The sequence below is a fragment of the Hydractinia symbiolongicarpus genome, chromosome 4, assembly GCF_029227915.1.
Source record: "Hydractinia symbiolongicarpus strain clone_291-10 chromosome 4, HSymV2.1, whole genome shotgun sequence".
Classification (NCBI taxonomy): domain Eukaryota; kingdom Metazoa; phylum Cnidaria; class Hydrozoa; order Anthoathecata; family Hydractiniidae; genus Hydractinia; species Hydractinia symbiolongicarpus.
Genome location: NC_079878.1, coordinates 20,052,829 through 20,079,535, shown reverse-complemented (window position 1 = coordinate 20,079,535; position 26,707 = coordinate 20,052,829). Strand labels below are relative to the sequence as shown.

Below are 26,707 nucleotides of genomic sequence, written 5' to 3'. Positions count from 1 at the left end.
CAAATAATCAGCAAATGATACTTAAAACTTGAACCGCGATTGATGATCGACTACAAAACTTAGACGTCATAGTGTTACCGTTGGGTATTCCCGTTCATCCTGTTTCTAAAACATGGGGAGCTTTCTTGTCTTTGCTCGATTTTGCCCGAGAATTTGCGCGACTTATCGTGTCTGCGGCAATCGATTTGCACGTGACAACCTAATGCACGTAATTATATCAGCTTGCGTAAAAGCAATTTTTAAAAATAAAAGCATGATCAGCTTATAATGTAAACATTGGCAACTTTAACACGCAGTTTTCAATACTAAATTGACATACAATGATTTATAGCAGCCTAAGCCATGCACGATGAGCCAAAACAATAAAAAGTAAAATCATTTAAAACTATGTACAACGAGTCGAATACCATGACCTAAAGCCATGTACAACCATAAGATTTTTTTTACTGATACCCATTGATACAAGATGCCAATAAGAATCATTTTGCTGTCATCATTTTTCTGGGAGCGTTTTTAAATAGTTGATAAAATTGGTTTGTACGTAAATCTAGTTAGGTTAATATGTTCATAGACCTAACAATGTGGTAAAGTATACGCAAGGTTCTAGATCGACTTTATTGTAAGCAAAGTTCAAAAACATCCTCATATTAATAATACCTGTTTTTTGTCTTTTTTACAGAAAAAGGTCGTGCAACGGACACACGAAATAGCAAATGCGATATAATTCATACTTTTTTCTGTGTAATTTTAAGATTAGGCTGTTCCTGTGGATTCTTTTGTTAGTTAAGGACTAGTCTCTGTTATGATAACCGAATGTTGTCTGTTCGTGCATCAAAAAAAAGTGTTGCACAAAATAGTGGTGCATAGAACGGACGAAAAGTACCAATTTTTGTACCCGTATTTTGCAAAATACCAAAGATGTATTTAAACTGCCAGATAGTATGATGCCGCAAAAAAACACGATAAGGTTAGCCCCGGTAACTCGAACACCGGACAACTCGAACTTTCATTATTTCGAACCATTTTTTAGGTTCCTTGAACTCTCGTTAATAGTTTCTTATAAAAAAAACCGATTAGCTCTAACCTCGGATAACCCGAACATTTGTTAATTTGATCCATTTTTCGTCGCCCTGAGGCTAATTTCTTCAGAAAACTCAAACTTTTTACTCGTGTCAGTTTATTTTTCTTTTTAATTTTTAATAACTGCTGATGTAATACTGCTGATGGTGTTGTCTGTCGAAGAAAATTCGATTTACAAGGCACTTGCAGGCCTTTTTCATGGCGAAGATTGCACCTTTATCAGGTAACTGTTGGGCCAACTCTTAATAAAACGCTTTAACTCAAACTATAATCTCATTTTAGACTGAATTCTACTTAAATAGACTGAATTCTACTTAAATAGACTGAATTCGACTTAAATAATCTTATTTTAGACTGAATTCGACTTAACAGGAGCTTCTTTTAACTCGAACATCCGTTAAGCCGAACTATTTTCCTTGGTCCCTTGAAAGTTAACTGTATCACATTAGTTGAAAAAAAAAACACAAGGTATATATTGGGTGCAGGAACGAAACAAAAAATGATCAAATCATTATGAAGTGTTATATAAAGCAATTCACAAAAGTTTCGTTCAAATGACTATATAAACGTAATCGTCATAAATTGAACTCGCTTTGTCTTATCTTACTTCTTATGGAACCTTTTGCACCTGTGTTTTTTAGTTTCTTAATTTTTTTATCAGAACCTTTTAACGAAACCAAAACTTCGGACAAGTGGAACATTCGCTAGGTGGAACGATTTTTCTATCCCTTGTCTGTTCATCGAGCGGCAACTGTATTTACACAACTGAGGAGCTGTTCTGCAAATATATCCGTTTAATAAGTAAAATAAATAAATAAAAAAAGTGTCGAGAAAAATTCTGTAACAAAATATTAATCATGTTTCAGTTACTAGAAAATTATGTATAATTAAAAATATATCTCGAAATAGCTAGCATAACTGAACTTGTGAATGAACAATTTTAAAATTTCATCACGAACAGTAACATCGCAAAAACATATTTTAATAATTAAAAATTTAAATTTCAATCATCCATATTCTGAAAAAAAATGCTTCTATGTCATCTATTAACTTGTTGTCATAGACAAATGAATCAGCTTGAAAACCCCGGGGGAGATTTTACAGCTAAATATGCTTAAATATTATGCAAAATATATTGTTGCTATGTGTTGACGTTCCCCCGGTTTTTCTGAAAATTGGGTTATCCGCACGACACAGAAAATATTCAGATGACGAAGTACTAGATATTTATGTACTATTTTCTCTTAAGTCGCCTGTAGCATTCAGCATCAAGTGATAAACATGGAAGAAGATAAACCCACTCAAATTGGAATGATGGTACGTTAGGACTAATTTTTTATAGTACAGTGGATCTTTCCTTGTTTTTGGAATCTGGAGCTGGTTGGAATGAGTGGTTGTGGAGGTAGTGATAAGGTTAAGAGTAAGAAAAGTGACTATGACACAGCAATTTCTTTGGTTTTTATAACATCAATGTTGTTGAATTTTTACATAATCTGACAGAATACCCTGACCCTGTTAATACCCCTTTTTACAAGAGTCAGAAATTTTGACTCGAGCCTCCATGCTTTTACTTGTTTTCATGGGAGATTATGATAATAAAGGGACGTTGATTTTCGAGCAGGGTTGGAGTTAAATTTAAAACACAAAACACAATGATATTCTGGATTTTTAAATCTTATTTTTTTCTTAATTTTGTTGGCATTCTTTGTACCCTTCAGTGTTAAAATTTAGACACATAAATACAAAAAAACAACATAAACAAAGGGGATGGCATAAAAATAGTGAAGCTATTTGATTGGTTATTCTGCTAACATTTTTGTTTGAGTAAATTACATTAGCTAATAAGAGGCTAAATATACATTGAATAAACAAAGCAACTGATAAGCAACAGCCAAATCTAAAGCGAGACAAAAATGGTAAAATTTAGAAAACATAAAAACAGTAATGGGTTTAAGACTCTTCTTGTGTAGTACCATAGCGGCCTAGAGAGCCAGGGCAGGGAGGGGGCACATCCTCCAAAAAAACTCTTTCCACAGCGGTGAACTTCCATTAACGGCCATACGGTCCCTTGTTTTGCCTCAATGTGTATTTTCTCCCAACAGCGGTCTGTTAAAACAATGACCGCTAAGCTTCGTCGCCCACAATACCTGTTATTACAGGCTTGAGTTTGAGTAAAATTCGTTAGCTAAAGCATGACACAAAAGAATAATTTTTGGAAATTAGTATTGAATAATTTATGGTTTATTAGCAAATGTGGTTACGGTGAATACTTGATTAAATCCCCATGGATTTATTTGTCGTATCTGAATGTGTAGGTGGGGGCTTATTGAAAGAAGAGCTTGATGATCTTGTTCAATAAAAAATCGCACTGGAGTGGATGTTCAACGAGAAACAGGAATGAAATATTTGTTTTATTATACGCCTAAACTGTTTTTCAACAAAACTTTATGTGGACTGAACACATCCTTTTCGAAACGATGAATGCTTTCAGAAATGCTTTCAGAAATAGAAATATGTCTTTGTCGATGTTTACAAAATTCCCATCTCGATCATTTTAATTTTAAAATGCTCTCATCCAATCAGGTGAAGTAATTAAGTTTAAAACAAAGTAAACTAATGCTTGAATGATTTGAATGATTGACGTCAACATGAAATTGATTATTAAATAAAATGGATGGAACATCGTGAATTGCTCGATAGATAAGCTTACTGTGAACACCTATTTTGCTGATGTAAATAATTACATCACTAAAATAGGCGTTTATGAGAGATGGATGCAAAACGTAGGTAAAATGACTTTCAACGTAAATATTGATCGAGAGGTATATTTCTTGCAGTCCAAACGACAAAGCGTGATCAGAAGAGTTCCACAATTAGATGCTTATACTGGCGAAGCAATACCAGAATGGAAGCAACAAATTTACATGAAGAAAATTGAAAAACAAATTGAAGCAGAAGAACGCTTGCGTAAAACGGTATGCAAATTATATTAATCAGTCTCTAAATTAATTTACCATTTCACTATGTAACTGAATAAGTTTGACATATATTACGTATGTTTCTAATTATTATTATTGGAGCTTAACGCTTATTTCTGTTTCACTGCATTTTCCCCTATAGCGCGAAAAGCTCACGAGTTTTCATGTTAACGCGTGCGCACAAATTAACCAAAAAGCCAAGTCAAATACAAACGGGGCGTTGATAGGGTTATTTTGTGTCAAAATTCAAAGCGCTTTATCATCTCTCAACGCATAAAACCAGTGTAAACCCTTACTAGTTTTAAACTGGTGTTCAAGTTTAAAACTTTTAAACACATGAGTCTATAGAGCCTTCTCATACTTCGCAACTAATTTCTTTATGAGAGGGTGACATAGTTTTTTTCAGCACCTTTTGTTCGTTATATGGCAGTAACAGCTACGTCAGGATATGTGGTAGGTTATATGTGTGGCAACTACTAAAAAAGTAATTTCAAATCGCGCCTTCTTCTGTTTATTCAGGATTTAAGGGCATAGCGATAGGGCTAGATATTACAGATTGCATAGATAGAGGAAACTAGACATGAAGACAATTGTTTTCTATGTATACGGGGAGTGGCACTTAAGCAGTAAAATACACTGATATCAGCAGCAAACTCTGAAAATCATAAGGCAAAACCAAATATTGTCATAATTATCCAGGGTTCCGCATGACATGACATTGGCTACACTAAAACTTGTGAAAGCGACACCTGAATAGACAACTCAACATGGTAAACTGTGTCACACTTTGGGCACTTGGTATATAATGTGTCACAAATCCAATGGAGCGCTTGTAGCAGTACAGCATTAAAGGAGTAATATCTTTTTTAAAACTAACATTCACAAGACTTATGATGAAACCTATTGTTACTTCGGCAAACCAAATGCAGTTTTTTAGCATTTATTATTTTGCATAATAAGTTCCTGTGAATATTCAAAAATTAATTGTTAGTGGCACTAGGTTAAACGATTCGTGTACGTTATTTCCACCCTCTGCGTGACATTGACAAACCAAAATATATCTCAGTGAGGATATTGTAAAGTTATAAATCACAAAATCGCAAAAGTTTTTCTTTAATTTTAAATATATAGTGTGAAAGTAATCCTCGTGAAAGTTTATCTGTTAAAAGTCGAAATTCCTTTACAAAAAAATCTTCCATATTAGTGATATTGGTTAACAGGATCAACAATAAAATTTATTGACATTTGACCTAGCTAAAAATCTCAGCCTTGTCATTTTATAGTTATTCTAGCTAGCTATAGCAAAAAACTTACAAACTTACTCATTTTACCTACCATTAACTATTAAATTAAAGTACATATAGCTATAGGGTAGCTACAGGGTAGCTAAGGTACATGCACAGTTTACTTGTACCACAACAACGAAATAACTTTTTCGATTTTATTCTTATTATTTCCATCTATTCAATTCCAATACAATATTAATGTGACAAGTTATTATGTGGTCAAGTTTTCATTGGTTTTTTTAATTTTGTACTTTTTTTTTTACAAAGTTTTGTAAGTGTCATAAAGTTGAATAATTTACTTCTTTTGACGACGCGGTAAGATTTGGAAGAAGTGTTAGTAAGATTTGGAGCACATGTCCAGTATTTATTTTCGGTAGCAATTTCTCCTGATGACATTGGTAATATAGCGTTGCTTTCACGTGCTTTTCTGCCACAAAATATGGGTTTGCTGTTAGCTCATGGCTCCAACAAGGCTAAGCGGAATGGCGTATTTTGTTGGTGCTAGAATTTACAGCAAGATTGCTGGCTTTGCTTTGATTAAGTGTTTTGCAATGTTTACTAATAATATGTATTTGATTGTAATACACATAAGGTACTGTAAAAAGGAAAATCTTTAATTCTACAAGTTGACCATCAACTGTATCGTTTTGCTGATTTTAATGTTAATTGTGTCTTACGTACGGTTTTTCAAGGTTTTACGCGTCTTCATCTGAAAATATCTCCTTAGATTGAATTATGCACATCGAAATCTGCTTTTACATCCCATTTTGAAATGGATATTTTTTTCAAATGTCCATGCGGTGTCATAAGTCTTCTTGTTGTTCCTTCACGTTTTGTTTATATTTTGAGTTCTGAAAAAAACAGACTGTCGTAATAAAACGCTACTGATGGTGAAAAAATCAAAAGCCTTGCAAGCCTTAATAAAAGCATTTCTTAAAGAAAAAGGGGCGCTTATTCCCTGGTCTGCGAATATTTCAGGAGGTAAAAGTAAGCTATCCCTTTAGCATCCCTTTTGTGTAACGCTGTCCCTTAACATTTCAAACATATCTAACTCGTATTTGACTCTTCCATATTTTAACAATATATATTAACCCTGAATAAAAATACATCAGTATATAGATAAAAAATACGGAAGAAAAATGAAAGAAAACCATACCTTGAGTTTTATCACATAACTGTTAGAGTGATTTGAAAAAGCTCCCACCAGTTCGGATAGACAAGTGTGATGCAGGTTTAGCTGAACCTGTTTCTTTTATTTTTGTTTGTTTTACTCTGCAAGAAAGCATAAACATAATTTGTAATTTGATGTGGGTAAGCGATGAACAAAAAAAGCGAAATCTAACGGGGAATTACCTTTGCCGAAAATACATTCGTTACTTCAATCGTGTTGTCTTTCTTAGGTTTTTCATTTTCTTACGGTTGCGAAGATCTTTCTGCTGTGTATGTCCTTCCATGTGATTGTACTTTTTACATCATACCTAGCTTTTTCATTGATGTCACGGACTTGAAGCAACATAAATTTGAGCCAGAATTATACTCAGTAGTTAATTAGTCGACATTGGACTGATCTTTTGAACTCCTTCGTTCACCGCCACCCACCTCCCTCCTCCTCCACTACCACCACCACCAGTGTCTTTACCTTACATCAAAAGGAATGGATGGTAATATTCCTCTTTGATGTTGGTAATTACACACTTACGCTGTAGCCAAGGATGACGTATGGCTTGAGCAGCTGATATTCTTCTGCCACCATCTGGATTAAATAGCTGCCAGAAGAAGTTCTTTAAACCTATAAAAATGCATGAATGTGTCAGACCATAACAAAAAAGACATTAAATGCATAAACTAGGGGGTAAGGAATGAAAGTGAAACAAGTAAAAAAATAAATAGAAGTGAAGAGGAAAAAAAAGAGAAAGACATAGCACAAGCTTTCACTTACTGTAGCTGCATGGTCTTCCAATTGGACGGCATCGAAATCGATTTGGTGGAATCAACCGACCTTTTCCGTTTAGCTTGAACGGAAACAAGCCTGTAAACGTGCGGTATAACAATACACCAAACGCCCACATATCTGCTTCTCTTCCGTAATATCCACGTCGGAAATGCAACTCGGGAGACATGTACAATGACGTGCCGAATGAGTCATATCTGGGACAATGGAATCCGGGCTGTAAGGCTTCAATGGATAAACCGAAATCGATTATCTTGACTTGGAGGTGCTCATTGATAATAATGTTAGCTTCCTTCAAATCCATATGCGCAACTCCTTCATGGTGTATGTAGCTTATTCCAGATAAAATCTAAAAAAAAATTTCAGCCATCGTAAGAAAGGATTTCTGAAACTTAAGCCGCAATCAGTGACTGACGAGGACAGCTAATGATTCATGTTTGATATTATTGGATAGACCAATTGATTCTCTTTTAAAACACATGACAACCTAGTCCCCAGGAGTCATGGGGGCCCAACATTTGGGCGGTGTTTTTGGCTAATGATATTTCCCGGAATTTTTTATGATCTGTCGTCGGTTAAAACTTCTTAGTTTGTTATATTTTATTTCTTAGAGTGCTGCTAGAGAGCTTAACCCTAAGCTCAGTTTTTGTTTTAAAATTTCAAAAATTATCAAAATAAATCAAACCTGTCGGGCAAAAAACGTCAACATAGCTTCACTGAATGAAGACAAACAGGATTTGTATGTTTCAAATGATGTTGACTTCTGTCCATGACGACTCATGACAATTTGAACATATTCCATATTTGCAGAGACACATCGATACTAAAGAAGTAACGTAATATATACTAAATCGTTTCAGGAAAAGGTAAAAAGTTAAAGTTTATTTGGATACCATGTACAACATTTCAATGCCACTCCTTTAGAAAAAGGGTAAAGTAACTTTAACTAGATTTACCTCGACAATTTTTGAATGGAAAAGTCGCCTCATGAATTTGACTTCATCAGGCAGTTCTGCAGTCTCGCGCTTTAAAAATTTGATCACCACTTCCTCTTTAGTCTCTTTGACTTCGGCTTTAAAAACACGACCAAACGCCCCTCCTCCTAAATACTGCATAACTTTGAATGCTGCATTAAAACGATCATCAGTCATGTCAGATGTTAACTCAGGGATAACCAGTTTTTTTGGTGAATTTGACAGAACTGCGCTTTGAGTTAAAATGCAACTTCCAGCATACAATGCACTTTTTAGGCTCAAAATACTGCTGTTGAACTCAACTTGAAGTGATGAAAAGCTGCCAGTAAGAGAAGAGCTTGGTCCATCGTTGCTTAATTGAATGCTGTCGTTGAAATATGAATATGTTCCTGAATCATGCTTCAAAAAAAAAAAGAAAGATATGAAACTATAACGGTTTAAATAATATATGCTGCATTACCATTTGTGTTTAATTCAGCTCGTCACTGTTGCCTACTTTCTTACCCTGATTCCAGGCAAGAAGTATAGAAAGCTTTGGTTTGCTTACTGAGAATTTTAAAATCTACAAGCCAGAAAAAACATGCATAAAACATACCATTCTCTCGATCCAAGAACAAGAATATTGATGCAATGAATACGCATGTTTGATATTAACTATCTGTGGTGAATTCCACAAAGAATACATCTTTGACTGAAACAAAGATAATAAAAAAATACTCAGACACTTTCTATCTGCAGCACTGCTTAGATATATCTAACTTCTAACTGCTTTAAAGCATTTACTTGCATACCTTTTTTAGAAATCCCGAAAACACTACTCTTTGGAAAAAGATTTCTTTTTGAAAGAGGACTTTTTATATTTGACGTCATATATATTTGGCGTCATATATATTTAATGTCATTTAGTACGGAAGCTATTTATGCACACTAACCGCTAAAATAAATACTCTCTTTTCCACGCGGAGCATTAAGTAGAAAGAATTGATTTATGCTTATATAGCCACTCAACAAATTGTCAGTTTTAAATAGGCCCACGATAAGTCTAATCAACCTCTCTAGTAAAATTTATGTTTTATGGAGTACTGACAGAGAGTACATTTTAATTTTTAATAAAATTTGTACAGGTATATACATAGTTTTATATTTCGTGTTATCTTACACCTTTCTAGTCCATGGCGTGTCTTAGCTAGAGATTGAAACAAACACTTTTCCACTGACTATCATAGACTCTCTCTCTCTCTCTATGAGACTATCAATCGTTTATTTGCACTTGTCTTCGCGTGTTACAAATCTGGCACGTTTGTGCATCGTGGACACCCCACTTAAAAACGTATGGTGAACCTGCAAACTTTCATTGTACTTGTGTTTAATTTTTTGCATTGGAAAAAGTAAACAAACAAACAAACAATTAAAAAGACAAATAAACAAACAAACAAACAAAATGGGCAAAACAACTAAAGAAAACAATAAACCGTAAACAAACAGAGGCGCTAACAAATCAAAGCTTGGAAGTCAAGAAAAACTTACTGCGTTTCAGGACAACCAATTTTCTTTGCTGGCACGGTAGTAACTTGAACTGAATAATTTTGTACAAAATCCTAGAAATTTTTACTTCCGTTTTTTAAGTCAGAGAATTTCCAACAAAGACAAAACGTTAATTTGACGTCATATACTTTCTAAAATGTGACGTAAACACAAAGATGGTACGCCTTGGTCAGAATTTTGTACAAAAATGTACACATATGGGATGAAGTGGTACCTTTCATTGATGTAGAAGCACGAAATACACGTTACCAAGCTCTGTTAGTGAAAGTGACACTTGCCAAGCTCTCTTAGTTAAAGTGACACTTGTTAATTGTTTTCTTGTACCACTTCGTTGATTAAAGTTGCGCTTCAACTGTTATTGACTACAGAAGAAAATTAAATATTATTTCATAATCACACAATTGTCTAACGTTCTTTTTTATTGTTTGCGAGGTGCTATTTATGCATTTCAACTCTGAATCTTTTGTTATTGGAAAGAAAATCCTGTATCTTTCAGCTTTCTTCTTTTTTCCCTTTTCTTCTCTTCTTACTCCAATCTTTCTAAGACAAAAATTAGATGTAAGGGAAAGCTTATTCAATTTGTTATTTGTTGTAATTTGGTGATAAACAGGACTTTTTTCTATTTACAGTGGAATCTCTCTAATCTCGAACTCCCAAGGGACTAAAAAATTTGTTCGTGATAAAGAAAGTTCGAGAGTTTAATTATACAAACAATATGCGTTAAAAGTTGAAATCTGTTCCGTCTTAAACATGTTGTGTGTCGAAAATGTTTGGGATACACAGAAAAAGACATGACGAACGAAATCATTTTTCTTGATCTTGACAAAAACAAAAAAATTATTTTGTGATTAAAGCCTGAAACAAAATTCACAAGTATGGAAGTAACGTGATCTAAGTATTTTTATACGGTGTTGTACTCTTTGACCTAACAATCAATTCTAAATAAACAAAAGTAAAAATGTAATCTATTAATGTTTGCTGCCAAAAAGTCGTTAAAGTAGCAAATACGACAATAATATATTATACTGTTTATTTTCATCGTAGGATGAATTGCGACGAGAAAGGGAAAAAGCAAGACTTTCTGGACCAACTTGGCAGCAAGAACTTGTTCTCAAGAATCGTATAAAAGAGTAAGTGCGGAAAGAGTCAATCTGTATTAAACGAAACCAATTTTAAATTGGTTGGTTAAATCTGCTCACGCACTTTGCAACAAAGATTGTAGATTTACCATTTAAAAATTGCATATATGCCGTTTTAAATATTAGAAAACCGGTAAATTTTTTTTATGACAACGGAGCCTGAACTTAGCCATTTTTGGGAGTTATAGAAACTTTGAATATGTTTGCGGCGTGTGCACATGCTTTTTGACATGTACTTGCAAGATTCCAGGCTTGAGTTTAAATGTAGTGTTTTCATTTGGTGCCATCTACTGACCTTCAATTAGCCTGTGTTGCATAGAAGCAAGTTAAAGCAATGCTATACGCATCTCTAGCGGCAAAGTTACATAATTACAGTCGGAGGGAAGGAAGAGCCAACTGTTAGGATGGAATCACCAAGGACATTAAAACTTCCCGTTACTGACTTACATTCTTACTTGCTTAGCCGTCGCCTTGATCGCCAAAGTCATAAATAAAAACCCAATATGCAGCTTTTTTAATGATCTTTAAATTTTAAATTCTGTTTTTACTATTATTTTTTACTATTCTAGCCGTGAGCAGTGGAATAATAATCCGTCACTACTTTTAGCTATCATCTTTGGCTCACGGACAGATAAATATAGAGCAGTCCTTAGCCCGTGGATAAAGTAGACGAAAAATCTTACATAAAAAACTTTCTCTCGTGGACAGTCACACCGCAACTATAATTATAAAGACTAGTCGTTAGCCTATAGAAACAAAATTCACAGAAATTGCCCTTCGTATGATCCCCAGGTTTCTGTTGTCCTACAAACCCGGGCATCGCAGTTTCGTGTAACCTTAACACAAAGTAGCAATTCGGTTACCATTTTGAACAAAAATGTTAGGTGGTAATATCAGTATTAGTATAAGAAGGATGCTTTTTCTCATTTCTTTACTGTCATTTTGTAGACTGAGTTCCGATGATCCTTTAATTATACGCAAGCGAAATATCAAAGCGATCCAGACTGAAATTGATCAAGACCATTCACCACCATGGCAGAAAGAATTGCTACAGAAAAGAATCAACAGATTGCAGTCGGAGATCGAAAACATAGAGAAAGAACGTAGGACGCAACACGAGAAAAGAAAAGCATCGATGGCTGGCCCTGTGAATAATTATTTCTACGAAAAGAATGATATCGAACCGTTTGACTAACCATGTCATTTATCGTGTGTGTATGTGTTTTTTGGTTTGTTTTTTATTTTACGTATTTTATCTTCAATGTTACAGTATTTGTGAGTAGTTGTAAGCGTTTTCTTGCTGAAACTGAGATTGAAGTGTCGATTTACGTATCAAAAATGTTAATCTCCCTGTTACAAGGATAAACAGGTCAAATAATTTTTGATTAATTTGTGTTCTTGATGTTTGTTTGTTTTTGTTTATTCGTTTTTTTTCTTCCTGTTCAATTTTATCTTGTTTACTTAGGATCATTTCATTTGCGTTAGAACTAAAACAGTTCTTCAAATTATATTTTCTTAATACATTGTATTTTGGGCAATTTACCCAACATGACGTGTGTGTTACTATTATCAAGTATATCGAGTATGTTAAAGTATACATCAATATATGTACAAGTAAACTGAATTTTGTAGCTTTTCAGTTATTTTCATGTTTTCATTTGATTCGCTGTTATGCGACTACTCGCCTGACGTCGTCATGTCGGTTTTTTGCTACACGAAAATAAGCAATAGCTCAAATATATCTCCTCAAAAATCTATTTATTACCTCGTAATGCATTTGATTTTCACGAGTGTTTCTTTATCAAAGTGACACATTTCAAGAACTGCCCTCTTTAATTAGCCCATAGATGACCAGCTAAAAATCGAGCAGAAATGGCCCCGGAAAGTCATTACTCTAAGGAAAAGGTTGTCATTAAATGTGCTTTAGAAAGAAAATAAGCTGGACTTTCCAATCCAACATAACCATGCGGAAAGCTAATTATTCTGACCAGAGAAAAGGGTTTATTACAAAAACGCTTCATAAGTACCCCTTTATAAGAAGCTCACCTCTCAAATGAAGTTAAATTACATAGTGTGCCTTTTTTAAATAAACTCCTCCCCTCTGAAGAAAAAGGAATCGTTAAAGAGGTTGTGAAATTTTCTTATAAAATATGGAAGCAAGTGGTATATTAAATTGAAAGGGGTTAAAGAGAAAGTAAGCGTTCTTGCCGCGCTGATTACTGTAATTAAATTAAACAAGTGACAAATTGAATAGACACTAATTTATTTAATTAGCGTATTTTGTAAACATTGAGAAAGATCTCATATTAATGATCTGTTAGTGGGATATGCTGAAATATGTGTTGTTATCGGTCGTAGCGTATTTGCTAAACAAATATGGTTTGAGAAGAGTAAATGAACATAAAGAGAATCTCTTCGCACATCAACTCCTGAACAATAATTGGTACGTCTTTAAATGCTCATATTCAATTTTTTTTAATTAGGTTGTTAAGGTTATAAAAATATTTTTTTTAGCTAACGTTTTAATATAGTGGAAACACACAAACGCAAATAATAAAAATGGCGCATTTGTTTTAACTGTCCTATGAGTGACGCGAATTATAAAGCAAATTTTGGGCACGTTTTTTTTTGTAAGGACCTACAACATACATGTTGAACTTAAGCGTAAAATGAAAAAAAAAGCCTAGAAGAATTTACGAAATTATGTTAAGGTAGTGTTGATTATCCATTTCTTGATTCTTTCGGTTTGATTCTCCATTTCTTCTACTTTCCTTCTAATTAGCTAGCTATCATTCTTTTCCTAAGCAGCCATAGCCAAACATAGATTACATTGTACATGGTGGTTTCCATCCATCTAGCTAGCTAGCTATTTTTTATTCATACCATGAAGGTTGGTCAAAAAGAAAAAATCCTCTATTTTTTTAAAGAGTACTTCAGTGCATGCTCACTGCGTCTGCAGTCACATAAATGGTGATTTACCATTTTCCAAATTGAAACTTCGCTAATAATTATAGGTTGTTTTCATTTGAAACGGTTTCAATAGAGTTAATATACCACAGAGAGGTCTAGCAACACCATTTCAGCACGTTATTTAAAAGTTAAACGTTAGTATAAAAAGCAAAGAAGGAAAACAACAACAAAAGGTTAAATCTTTCTGACTTTTTTCGTATGGCACAAATTATTTCTTAATAAAAAGTCACCAAGAAACTAAAGTTGCAAAAGCTTTTCCCAGGGTCGTAGAAAGTACTCTGTTTTCTTTTTTCTTTTCTTTTTTGGTGGGTGCAATTCAAAAGAGTTGATAATTATCATTGTATCGGGCGGTTGGAGCTCACGCGGTAGGGACAAATTAAACTAAAATTTTTAATAACTTTTAATTTGACTGAAATAGCTTTTACCATTAATTTTTTCATACCATAATTGACAAAATAATTTTTAAGGCCCCCAGGCGGGTACTACCGTGTTTAAAAAACCTGAAATTTTCTTACGCCTTTTGCAAGTTGTTCAGTAAACAAGAACATAATAAGAATATTCCCAGCCTTGATATCTAAAAAAATAAGCACATCCAGACTTAGCTCAGACTCAACTTTTACCTTCGCTACACTCTCCATAACAGAATTCATTTTCGCGGGAACATTTTTTCGCTAATTTCGATTTTCTTTGTTTATTTTGCCCCTGAAACTTCTGTTTTTTTATTATGTTTGAACAGAGGAAACAAAACCATTTTTGGACAAATTTTAAGTAGTTGGTGTGCCACACTCTTTTTTTCACAGGTACCATCTCATACTTCTTGAATTTCTTAGTGGTTTTATCCATTCAAATTCTGTATTTGAAAGTCTTAAACAGCCTAAGCCCAAGACATTAATATTTTCTAAAATTTACACCCATTTACGTCTACACGAATTCATCATTTTTTTTTTTCATTATTTTTTAATATGCGTGTTTGACGCGCTGTGAAATTGTTCATTTTAGTTTGAACTAGTAGTCATACAAAGTATCATATTATTTCGAACAATTCTCGTCTACAATATTTGCCAAATGATAGATATTCGAAAACTGAATTTTAAATAGAAATGTTGACATCAGCTATAACTTATTGCTGACAGTCATCATTTGAGGCATGGTTTTTATTTTTCACATGAAAACACTATTCGTACGAAGTTTGGCCGGTATGACACTTTATCACACCACCACTACTCTCCGGGACTCCACTCTTCCGCCTATAATCGTACCTGAATAGCATTTCTAAGTTTACCAATGCCTTTAATCCTTTTTACTGAATACTGAACGTTTTACTGAACGTATTAGAAATATCATACATATCATACGCCCGTAATATCATAATTTTACTCCAAATGAGGCGTTGTATGAACAATGAAAACGACATACCACAATGCAATGTTTTCAAAGAAAAAATATTTACAAATGTAGGGTTTGTTCTTCTGCTAAAAAAACAAACTTCATTTGTTAGAAAAGTGGACTGTGGTATTTATTTCTTCTGTTCGTTCCCACATATCAGACTGAAATTGCATTTTTTTCCTCTTTCAATGGTACTGAATAAACAAAGCTGATATTGATATCACCACACAGCTACATCAATATTTTTCCTCTGAAGACCTAAAAAAGAGAAACATGTCAGGAATCGTTATACATTGTGTTTGGCTTCATGTTGAATAGTTCAAAGAAGAGAAAGTCAACGCTGTAAATAACATGTGTAGAGATAAATGGCTGTTAAGTGGATGTTAAACCTTAAGTGTTTTTTAAGAAAAATTGGGATTTCTCGTTGGCTCAATTCGCACGATTTGTTTTGTTTAGGCAACGCTTTTTTTTTACCTCAGCTTCCATGTTGTTTTAACTTTTTTGGCGATTTTATATAATTGTGTTGGTTTACTTCGGAATAATTAGAGTAAATTTGAAAGAGCATATGAAACGAACAGACCAAGAACAGTTTTCATGTATTATCATATCTCGAAAACAGTGGCATAACATTTCAATGTTTTTAGCTTAGTTTTTTAAAAAAGGCTGCTTGTAAAAGGAATCGTCTATTGCTTCAAAGGGACCACATTTTAAGTAGGTGCACTCCATCTCTGCCCTATGCTCTTCACCTCTGCTCTATGCTCTCCATCTCTGCACAGGTCAATTACAATACTAATGGCTTAATTACAATGCCAAGAAAAACCTTTTTTTTTGTCTCAGAAAAATTCTCTGAAACCCAATAAGTAGCATTTTTAGCAAAATAGAGATCGCGTGGAATTTCTACTGCTGTAAAAGATTTTAGATTTTGACCTATGTAATTAACGTCAGTAGATCTGAAATCAACATGATATTATTGTATGTACTGTTTGTTTTTGGTGTAGTTGTTAGTGCAAGTGGCGATTCCTGTACGAGGTAATATCATTGTGATTAAAACATAGTTTGTTTATTGCATGGAATGAAATATCTAAACCTTGAAAAAGTATTTTCTCAGGATCTAAATCCTAATATACATAAAAAAGTGGCAATAAAACAAGTATTAACAGAAAAATCAAAGTTTTTTTTTGTTTTATTATTTTGCATTGAAAAAGTTCATTCTGTTGTTAGACTTCTTACTAGCGAATTTATGTTTTATTTCCCCTGTTTTTTATATAGTTCTGGTGTGTGGACTTGGCAATGCAAACAAGAACGATGCGTCAAGGCTGAGACAACTGCTGTTTCACCTAGAGTCGAACTGAACACATGCAAGCTAACATGTGGGAAGTATTCCATGCTCTTTCCCAAACCATCCGGATACACATCCCTTGGGAAAAACACCGTCCCCTTTGTGCCTATTCGTGTGAAGCTTGATAGAATCAGATGCTTGAAAGGAGTATGTTCTCATGGCGTTAAATGGTTGATCAATAACGCTTATAATGTCTTTCAAAGAGAACTTCAAACTACGTATAACAAAGTTTCGTTGAACACTCAACAAAGTATTAAATGTACGCAGGAAGCACAGCAGAGAGAGGTCAGAATAAATCTCATTCTTCAATCCGACGTCACGAAGCTTACCATTGAAACCGACGAGAGTTATTCTCTGAAAATTACCACGACGACAAAAGCAGTTGTTGTAGCAATATCTGCTAAGACTTTCTTCGGCGCAAGACATGGTCTGGAAACAGTGAGTCAACTAACGGCATACAGCGAATCCCATGACGCTCTTCAAATCGTTAGCGAAGCCGACATTAGAAATGATAAACCAGCGTATCCGTATCGAGGACTTCTATTGGATACAAGTAGAAACTTTTTCTCCGTGGATAACATCATGAGATTGATTAGTGCAATGTCTTACAATAAAATGAACACATTGCATTGGCACATCACCGATACTCACAGTTTTCCCATCGAAATCAAGTCGCAACCGGAGATGCTTCAGTACGGAGCCTATTCTCCCAGGCATGTATATACGCATAAAGACATCCGCAAAATCGTAGACCATGCAAAGGTGAGAGGCGTGAGAGTAATGCCTGAATTTGACGAACCTGCTCATTGTGGAGAAGGCTGGCAATGGGGACCTAAAGCCGGGTTAGGAAATTTAGCTGTTTGTGTCAACAAGGAACCATGGCAGAAATACTGCGTTGAACCACCATGTGGGCAGTTAAATCCCACCAACGATAATGTATATGATGTACTAGCGAAAATCTACAAAGAGTACCTGGATTTGTTTGATCCGGATTTATTTCATGCGGGCGGAGATGAAATCAACATAAACTGTTGGAACACTACCAAGGAGATCACTGATTGGTTAAAAACGAACTATGGTGGTGTCACTGAGAAGAACTTTATGGACATGTGGGGGATGTTTTTAAAGGTATTTAGCATCTCATTCCCTTGTCCTTGACTTTATAGAAAACACTATATGTGACATTACAGGCCACTGGTTCTGCTTAGGCTATGATCCCACTAAGTCATGCTATATCACAGACGTTATGATACAAAAACTGTTACAATGATTTTAATTACTGAAATTTATGTGATGTGGTCTTCACGATAAATCAATACATATCTGTAATCGTCAACAAAAGTTAGTTACTATTATTGATATAAAAGTGTTATAACTTCCTGGTCATATTATTTGACTTTTGGTCTATTATAATAAAAGACATTTCTGAAAGAATATGATGGTAGGATAGGAGCTAATAAACTTTCCATGGAAATCATATTATGACATCTTGAAATAGCTATTTATTCTCTGATATTGCTACGTTTCTTTAAGTTAAGTTTCCTTCAAAATCGCTACCTTCTCTTTAAAATGGCCACCTTTTGACTATCAACTGGTTGTAGGAATGACTTCTTGATGTTATTCGCTTTTAGAAATCATCTGACAAGCTATACAAAGAGTTTAAAGGCAAAGATTTGCCAATGATATTGTGGACCAGCAAGATGACAACAGATAAGTATCTCACCAAATACCTTGACCCAAAGAAGCACATTATTCAAATATGGACAGGCACAAAGAATGGACAAATCGCTGACATTGTCCAAAATGGATTTCGTACAATATTTTCTACTTATGATACTTTATACCTGGATTGTGGCTATGGAAACTGGCTTGTAAAGGTAAGTGCTTAACATTGTCTTTTTCACAATGAGATCGAATGGAAATTTCACAACACTTTTCCTACACGTTATCTCGTATGTTTTTTGGCTGTACCTGTGAACTTGTTTCTTCGACTGTCTGATCCACCCTTAAACAGTGTGTGAACAGTTTTCGTGCAAATAGGTGTTGAGTTGCAAGTTGTTGAGCACTCTTGGTGCAGCATATTTATGAGAAACACTTAACTTCTTTCAATCCTTTTTTGCAAAAAAAATCATCCTCATTTTTAATAAAAATAATTTGTAAAAACGTTTTAAAGACAACTAAAATTAAACAATATAACTACGTTAGTTCTAAAATCACGTTCCGGGTTACAAAACAAATAAATAACCCATCTTTTTAGGGTAACAACTGGTGCTCGCCGTATAAAGACTGGAAACTTTTATATGAGAATGATCCTGTGAAAATTCTTCAAACGTTTGGAGTGACTGTTACTGATCAAATGCGAAAAACTATACTTGGACAAGAAGCAGCCATGTGGTCGGAACAGGTATATAAACACGTCGTAATTTGTCAGTCCCGTCATGTTGGCTTAATTTAGGACAACTTTGATTGGTTTTTTTGTTCATGTCGAAATTATTTAGACGAATGCATGGGACAAAATTTTTGCGTTATAATGCTTACCGCCTTAAGCTGTTATATTTTTTGCGGAACTAAAAATAAGAAATTTGTTTACGCATATTTTTGTACACACAAAAAAGGTATTTTAAATGAAGTTCCGGGGCTAACCATTGCCCCTTAAATTTTCTAGAGATGGCTTACACAAAAACATTTTTCTCTATTCTAGCCCAGTACATCTTCAGAATTTAAATAGCGTTTGTAGGCAATCTGAAGGACGGTTGCAACCATGAAGAGGCACTCTTTAGTCACTATACGAACCCCTTAACTTTTAAAACCACTTTTTCCGCCTTATTTTAACAATAAATTGCTCACCCATAGTTAGGACCACAGAAAGACATTTAGTAGTTTCGGCTGGCAAACTAGTATTTTAGTTTGTCTCGTATAAATTTAATCGTGTTTGCTTTATAAAATAAAAACAAAAAAACCCCAGAACTTCACAACTTATTAATGTTTAGGTTGATGGTCAAACATCAGAAGGCAAAATCTGGCCACGAACAGCTGCACTTGCTGAGCGCTTGTGGTCGAATCCGAAGCATGACTGGCGTGGTGCTGAATACAGGTTGATTTTCCATCGTGAAAGAATGATTGAAAGAGGGATACAAGCCGATGCATTGCAGCCCTTGTGGTGTGAGCAGAATGCTGGACATTGTTATTACGATCCAAATATTAAAGGAGAACATTAAAAAGAAATGTACCATTGAATGTCTGAACGTAAAATATATACATTTGCTACATTAAAAATTTATTTCTTCAATCACGGTATTAATTGCATATTATTAAGGGCTATTTTTATGTTTATAAACACGCCAATAATTTGCAGTTGGATTATCGTGAGAAATTTCCAATGTTGTATTGCCAAAAACGAGTTACCGATGTCTTATTGAAATTTGAATAAAGCACTCGCTTTTTTCATCAGCAACTGTAAATTTTCGCTGAGGCTCTATGCTGATTCATATGTTTCTGTACTTTACAGGCTAAGTTGTTACTCACTTGGACTATCTATTCGTGAAAACCAAATCCACGTGTTTGATTTCTCCGCTAGGCTGTTGCGCCAATCGAAATCAAGCTTTTGTTCTAATCATATTTTTCGTGACATGGAACTTAAATAAATTTTAGACCGACAAAAGTCTCGAAAACTAGTGTTGTTTATGTCATATGACTAGTTCGTTATTTTTTTGTTTTTCTTTACTCATTTCAGACTGGCTGCTGATTACAAATCGCTTCATTTTTAAAGGATTTGAGACGGGTGTTTCTATATGAGGAAAGGAAATGTTAGGCGTATGAACAAAAGGGGAAAAACTACTATCTTCAGAGAAAGGTGTTAATAATAAAAACCATGTTCTTCTTCAGGATTGTCTTTCTGCTTTTATCTCAGGGTTGCAGAAATTTCAAAGTTTGTCACAATAGAAACATTTTCTTTAATTTTCTTTAATTTATTAACATATGAGGACGTAAAAATAACAATTGCTTTTATTTATCTGTTGGATGGTTTCCTAAACTTCAAGCTTATTTTCTTCTTCAGTTGATTTGAAGAGACACTTTGTTTTAGTTCGTTGCATCTAAGACCTTCCTCCTGTCGCCCTATTCGCCTTCTTCGGCGTAAGAAACGTCTTTTATGTATTTGTCTTTCTTCTATATATTCTCGAATGTAAACTGAAGTCGTCTCCATTGCAGCAATTAAAGTTACTGAAATAGCGACAAATATCCACAAGTAATACTGCGAGAATATTGGTCCAAAGCTTACAATAAACGTTGCAACCGATACAGCTAAACATAAGGATTGTCCGACATCCTTGACGTCATTGTCGTCCGTCATTTTTACTGCAACAACGTTTTATTTTCGCACAACCAGACAGATACGGCTAATCTTATAAATGGTTCAACAATATGAAGAAAAACAGCTGCCTTTACAGAAATGATTGCAATTTTTATTCAAAACTTTCTTGCGTGTAAGAAAAAGTTCAACTACTAAATGCCTGTTTAAAATCACCATTAAACAAAATTAGAATCGTATATTGCTCTAACACTGAAACCCAAAATAGAATAAACACTAGAGATTTAAAACCGCAAAAATAAATATTTAAAAAATTTTAATTTGGAAAAAAAAAATCAATTCATTTTTTCTTTTTTTTCTAATCGCTTATTTATTAAGTAAAATCATTTTCATTCATTTCTAACAAGGAGTTTTTTCAAAACAAAAAAATAAGGATAATCTAACTAATACCTTATATTATCCTTATGATTTTTTATTTCATAACGTAGTTTCCTTTTCAATATGCCTCTTCTATTCAAATTGTCGATAGCAGTATCAGCAACCTCGTCTTCATAAAATAAGAAGAAGAGGAGAAGGACAACAAAAAGTCTTCAGGGCAAACCAAAAGTCTACTGCGAACATTAGCGAAAGTCACACTTATTATTACTTAAACTGAAGATAAATTAAAAGTTCACATCATAGCCAGTCCAGTGTGACTTCAGTGTGACATTAGGTTAGTTAAAAAATGATATTATGATAATTTAAAACAGACAGATGAAATCAACTTAAAAATTGTCTGGTCCCTTTGTATATTTACATTAGCGAAAGCGCTATCGTCCATTTAATTTTCGCAGTATAACAAAGTCATCACTCAAGCTGGATTTCTATCAAAATTTTAGTCTGACGTGGATTCTATGCTACAAGTAAATTTTAGTGACATCTCTTTTATTGCCCTAAGTAAAGAGATCCTTAAGTGTTTAAAATTTTTCGCGGTAATCTCTTTTAACGTTAGCAAATGCTTGACCGTAAAACCTTAACCCTAACTTTGCCACGGAAAATGTAAACTTATAAAAAGGTATAGCTAGCATGCAAAGCAAATTCTTTTTCTTGTCATGTGTTTCCTTGTTTCGAGCAAAAACTCTGGCGTGGCAATTTTTCCTGCTCGAAAAAAATAATGGATAAAAAAAGTTGGGAAGATAAAGAGGAATTTTCTTTGAATCATAAGACAAATATAGCTTTAGCAAAACCTTGTCCCCAAGTCTTCTCTACGCTACGCTTGATACCCTGACTCGGCGGGAACAGGAACAGGAGTAGTCCAGAGACATTATCTACTTAGCATTATCTACTTTGACTAGAAGGTCTAGAAGACATACATGCGCATAGCAACATGAATGCCCTCACTTCACTCGTGGTCATTTTCAGATAGATAGATAGATAGATGTGCACGTTTACATGGCTAGCCTCACAAATATCAAGAGGTATACCCTGTCTATTATTTCCAGGAGGAGCTATGGCTTAGAGTCCTAGAGGGAAGTCCTAGAGTATTTAATGCTCATTTTCAGCTACAGATCCGCGCTCTTTCAGGCAACTCCCTGCCTCTGAACATCCCAAAACAGCCCACACAGTGTACCATCTCCCCAATTTCCCTCACATGGCTTGGATTAACCCGGACTATTTGGCACGTTGGTTTGACGTCATAACAATTTTTTTGGAGGTTAAAAGTTTCCATGTTTAAGGTGAAGAGAGTGCAGAGCTAAACACATTTTAGAGTTTTAAGAATAATGTTAGGAAGTCTGAGCAAAGGTAATTTTCTGGAGCAAAATCTAGCTAGATAGCTAAGCATTATTTCCAGACAGATTTTTATTGTGGTTACCTTTCGTTAGCTAATTATTCTTCTATTTTCACATTTTTTAGCATTCTTCCCCTTACGAACAAGGTTTGTTTTCACCCAGCGAAATTTTAAAAATGGCAGATGTGGCACAAATGCGATTCGTCAATTACGCAAAATGTCAATCATCACTATGGCAACAAAGCTAAACAAAATCGCCAAATAGTAACATTCACTAGACCATATTGAATCCCTACCAAGGAAAATTGAACCCCGGTCTTCTGCACAAAGTTTGAGGGTTACAGTACAGTCCAGATGTAAGCCTACGCGTATGCTCAAGTTTCACACCTTTTTTTCGGAGGCAGTAGTTGTTTGTCTTTTGTTGTTATTAATTATCTTGCGAGTCTTGTAAGTCATTAACTTTCACGTAATAAACAAAAGATTATTGAAGAAAAATTAGCTTATTATAACTGCGCGTAACTATTGTTAAATAGTGTTAACATAACTATTCCCAATAGCATAATTGCAAATGTTATCAACTCTATTAATGTGACACGAAGAGCCATTGTTTAATATATTTATTAAACAAAAGTTTTGCGTGGAAACTAAATAAACTAGCGAGAATGCATTGTTGGTTGCGCGGGTTAAATAAAGCTTTTAAGCGATAGAAATTATTATATTTTAACAATGATTGAAACTTTAATTTTGATAGAAATGTTTTTTTAGATCGCATTTTAAAAGTTTGAAATCGAAAAGCGGTGATAGAAATGTTTTTTTAGATCGCATTTTAAAAGTTTAAAAACGAAAAACGGCGATAGAAATGTTTTTTTTAGATCGCATTTTAGAAGTTTAAAAACGAGAAACGGCGATAGAAATGTTTTTTTAGATCGCATTTTAAAAGTCTAAAAACGAAAAACGGCAATAGAAATGTGTTTTTAGATCGCATTTCAAAAGTTATATTTTTAAATTTTTTCTTTCTTCGGTATTAAAATTTAATTTGTTTTCGAAATCTTATCGCAAAGGGAAAAGTCCCGAACGTAGGGTTTTTCCGTTTGCGTTGCTAAACGTTGCTTTTTATAAAAAGAACTTTTAAAAGTTTCGCATGTTTCGACGATAAAGAAATATTACTAAAAGTTTTAAAAGTAGCATTAGTTTTTTTTTAAATATTTAGATCATTGGATTTGTTGTTTTTTAAAAGAGCTTGTGTTTTTTAAATAAATCGAGATTAAAATCGCGTTACTATAATTAGTTCTGTTTTTAAAAAAAGTAAAAATTTAATGGCCTTCACGTTTAATTTATTCTCGCGCAGAGTATTGTTTTTAAACAATGTTTCTTGCTATGCTTTTGTTTTTAACACGAAGCAATTATTTTCGCGCAATTTGAAAGGAACTTGCTATCATATTGTTTTTTTTAATGAAAGCAATTATTTTTGCAAGTTGAGCGTATGCGTACGCTTACATCTGGACTGTACTGTATAACCACAATAAGGCCACCGTCGAAAATATGTTTGGTTAGCGTCACTTCTAATTACAAAAGTGAGTCGGTCGGATAATAATTTTTCCTGAAAAATTACAAAAATACTATATTTCACAGCCATATTTTGTTATTCATTTTAAATGTACGCCAGCTGTATTTTTAGCCTCCGTTTCAAGTTCCATTTTGGTCAATCGACATCATTTCCATGGTTTTCGCTTGTATTGCCGTATAAATGCGAAGCAGGAAAATAAGCACTGAGTAGCGCAGCGCAGTCCCCTTTTGAAATAACATTCGGACGTAACAAAGTAACTTAAGGACCGCCGAAAAAGTAAATGGTGGATTTTGTTGCATGTCGAAGATTGTTCGGGGATTGTTTGGTTTGTCTTTTACAAATTTACCGACTCCCCGACTCGACTTTCGCCTTTCAAGGTGAGTCGGTCGGGTGACGCTAACCAATTATAATTTTGAGGGTGGCCTAAACTACTATGTGTAAACTGAATGTTTAAACTAAATTTGCACATTTCTGTTATGTGGTATGTTCTAGGTTCTAGGAAAGATTTTTAATATTTCTAACATATAGAAAATTATATTAATAATACCTGTAACTGGTAATATTCTTTGCAGTTAAATGAAAACATGAAAATCTTTGGAGGCCAGAAGTATGCATATAATTTATACATGGAGCTATGGCTGGCTAACTGCAAATTTTGCTTATTTTATTGGGATAACTGAAGTACAGCCCTTTTAGTGCTTGTGTTTACTATACATTGGACTGGCCTTTTTTACTGACTATGTGATTGCACATTATTGTGGTTTTCAGCTGTAAACACTAGGGTGCCAACTCGCCGAAAGTGCCTTATATGTGAGGATGGTCAGGTTTTTTTTTTTGGTTTTTTAAGGATTTTCGTCTGTAACTGCCCGGAAAAGCCTTGGCCCGTCCGAAATGTAACAACAATTTAAATTTTGTCATGAAGAAGGAAGGTACTATTTTGTCGTTGTACTGTCAGTTTATTATTTGTGGGATTTAAAGGTTCCCTCCTGCTAAAAATCAAGTTGAGCTCATATTAAAGATCTTTAAAAGTTGTCTAGAAATCTTTTTATTTTCTTGAAAAATCTTTATCCGTTCTCGAGATATTTGTCTTAAAAGTAGTGCTAATTATGCGAAATTGTGATCGCATGAGTATGCATTGAGCATAATTATGGTAACTAAATATAAAAAATTATGTAAAATTTTCAAAACCCGTTAAAGTGAATGGCCAGAAAACATTTTTAACTCTAAATGGCTTTTCAAAAATGTTAAATTAACTCCCTTGCAGAGCATACTCATGACATCATGCATAATTAGTGAATCTTCTTAGTCCAAATTCTAAAGAACCAATCAAGAATTTTAAAAAAAATATTCAAATTCCTAGACAACCTTTCAAGCTCTTTCATATGAGCTCAACTTGATTTTTCACGGGAGGTAACCTTTAATAACAGCTATTTATGGAATAAATGATATAAAAAACAGTTTTTTTAGGAACTCTTCCACTACCACTGCTTGACATTAAAAGAATGAATTATACATGGTAATAAATGTTTAAAATAATGTGGTTTCAGGTTGATTTAGGTTTCTCTGGGCGAAGTCGTCCGACAGCCCCTATGATTTTTGTGGCGTTTCCGGCGAGTCGGCACCCTCATCTATAAACTTAATCTAGGTTGCAAAAGAGATTAGACTTACTTGTCTAAAGGAACCTGGGTCCCCAATCAGAGCCTTTCTAGTTCTAATTTATTTCATGAAAAAATTGTGATTCACGACACGTTTGTTTTGTGATTTCGCTCTTCCATACACAAACAATAGTTAAATTAAGGGAGAAATGACTGTAAAACTTTTATAAATTACATCCAGGTGAAGAAAAATCATGTCAGCAAACATTTGCCAGTGTGAATCAAGGATTTTTGTTACGCAAAATTAGCCTTGACAATTGCAGAATGCTGACATGAATTTAAAAGGCTGAATCACTGATAGTTTACTGTATTGAATTTTTCTGAATTTTCTTCCTTGGAGCACTGACTCGCCTGCTGTATAAATGCCAGGGAAATTTTGGGATTAGGGAAGATGTAATCATTAAATCACAATATTTTTTAGGTCTATGAACGAGACGCTGCTGACGTCATCAAACTTTAAATATGGCTCTTCTTTTATTCCTCTGCCTATGTTGATTTTTCCATGGGCCTTATTACTGTTTATATATAAAAATTTTAAAGAATTTTTTGATGGGAATAAAAATTAAATTTTTCTATAAAAATAAAACAAAATTTTAATGTAAAATTACATCTGGATAAGGGCCACTAAGTTATAAACCATTCACAAAAATTACATTTGTGAACAGCTTAAACACATGTATTTTTAACAATAATTTATTAACTAGTGTAGCCACAAGTAAAAAACCTTGATTTAACAAGTTTTAGAGAGAAGAAAGATTTA

General features: G+C 34.0%; 2 protein-coding genes across 2 annotated transcripts; both read left to right on the top strand.

Annotated features, from left to right (window-relative positions):
- Positions 1-2,304: 2,304 nt before the first annotated feature.
- LOC130641720 (espin-like) lies at positions 2,305-12,710 on the top strand. Its single transcript, XM_057448656.1, has 4 exons — positions 2,305-2,397; positions 3,918-4,055; positions 10,859-10,944; positions 11,902-12,710. Exons 1-4 carry the CDS (start codon positions 2,362-2,364, stop codon positions 12,146-12,148), a joined length of 507 nt encoding a protein of 168 aa, XP_057304639.1. The 5' UTR covers positions 2,305-2,361; the 3' UTR covers positions 12,149-12,710.
- A 3,423-nt stretch (positions 12,711-16,133) lies between these two features.
- LOC130641719 (chitooligosaccharidolytic beta-N-acetylglucosaminidase-like) lies at positions 16,134-19,924 on the top strand. Its single transcript, XM_057448655.1, has 5 exons — positions 16,134-16,338; positions 16,579-17,776; positions 18,280-18,525; positions 18,906-19,052; positions 19,639-19,924. The coding sequence occupies exons 1-5, from the start codon at positions 16,271-16,273 to the stop codon at positions 19,864-19,866; spliced, it is 1,887 nt and encodes a 628-aa protein (XP_057304638.1). The 5' UTR covers positions 16,134-16,270; the 3' UTR covers positions 19,867-19,924.
- Positions 19,925-26,707: the final 6,783 nt, after the last annotated feature.

Coding starts and splice junctions, on each gene's coding strand:
- LOC130641720 (XM_057448656.1), top strand. CDS start 2,362: ATGGAAGAAGATAAACCCACTCAAATTGGAATGATG. Junction 2,398..3,917: donor CCACTCAAATTGGAATGATG/GTACGTTAGGAC, acceptor TATTTCTTGCAG/TCCAAACGACAAAGCGTGAT. Junction 4,056..10,858: donor AAGAACGCTTGCGTAAAACG/GTATGCAAATTA, acceptor TTTTCATCGTAG/GATGAATTGCGACGAGAAAG.
- LOC130641719 (XM_057448655.1), top strand. CDS start 16,271: ATGATATTATTGTATGTACTGTTTGTTTTTGGTGTAGTTGTTAGTGCA. Junction 16,339..16,578: donor AGTGGCGATTCCTGTACGAG/GTAATATCATTG, acceptor TTTTTTATATAG/TTCTGGTGTGTGGACTTGGC. Junction 17,777..18,279: donor TGTGGGGGATGTTTTTAAAG/GTATTTAGCATC, acceptor ATTCGCTTTTAG/AAATCATCTGACAAGCTATA.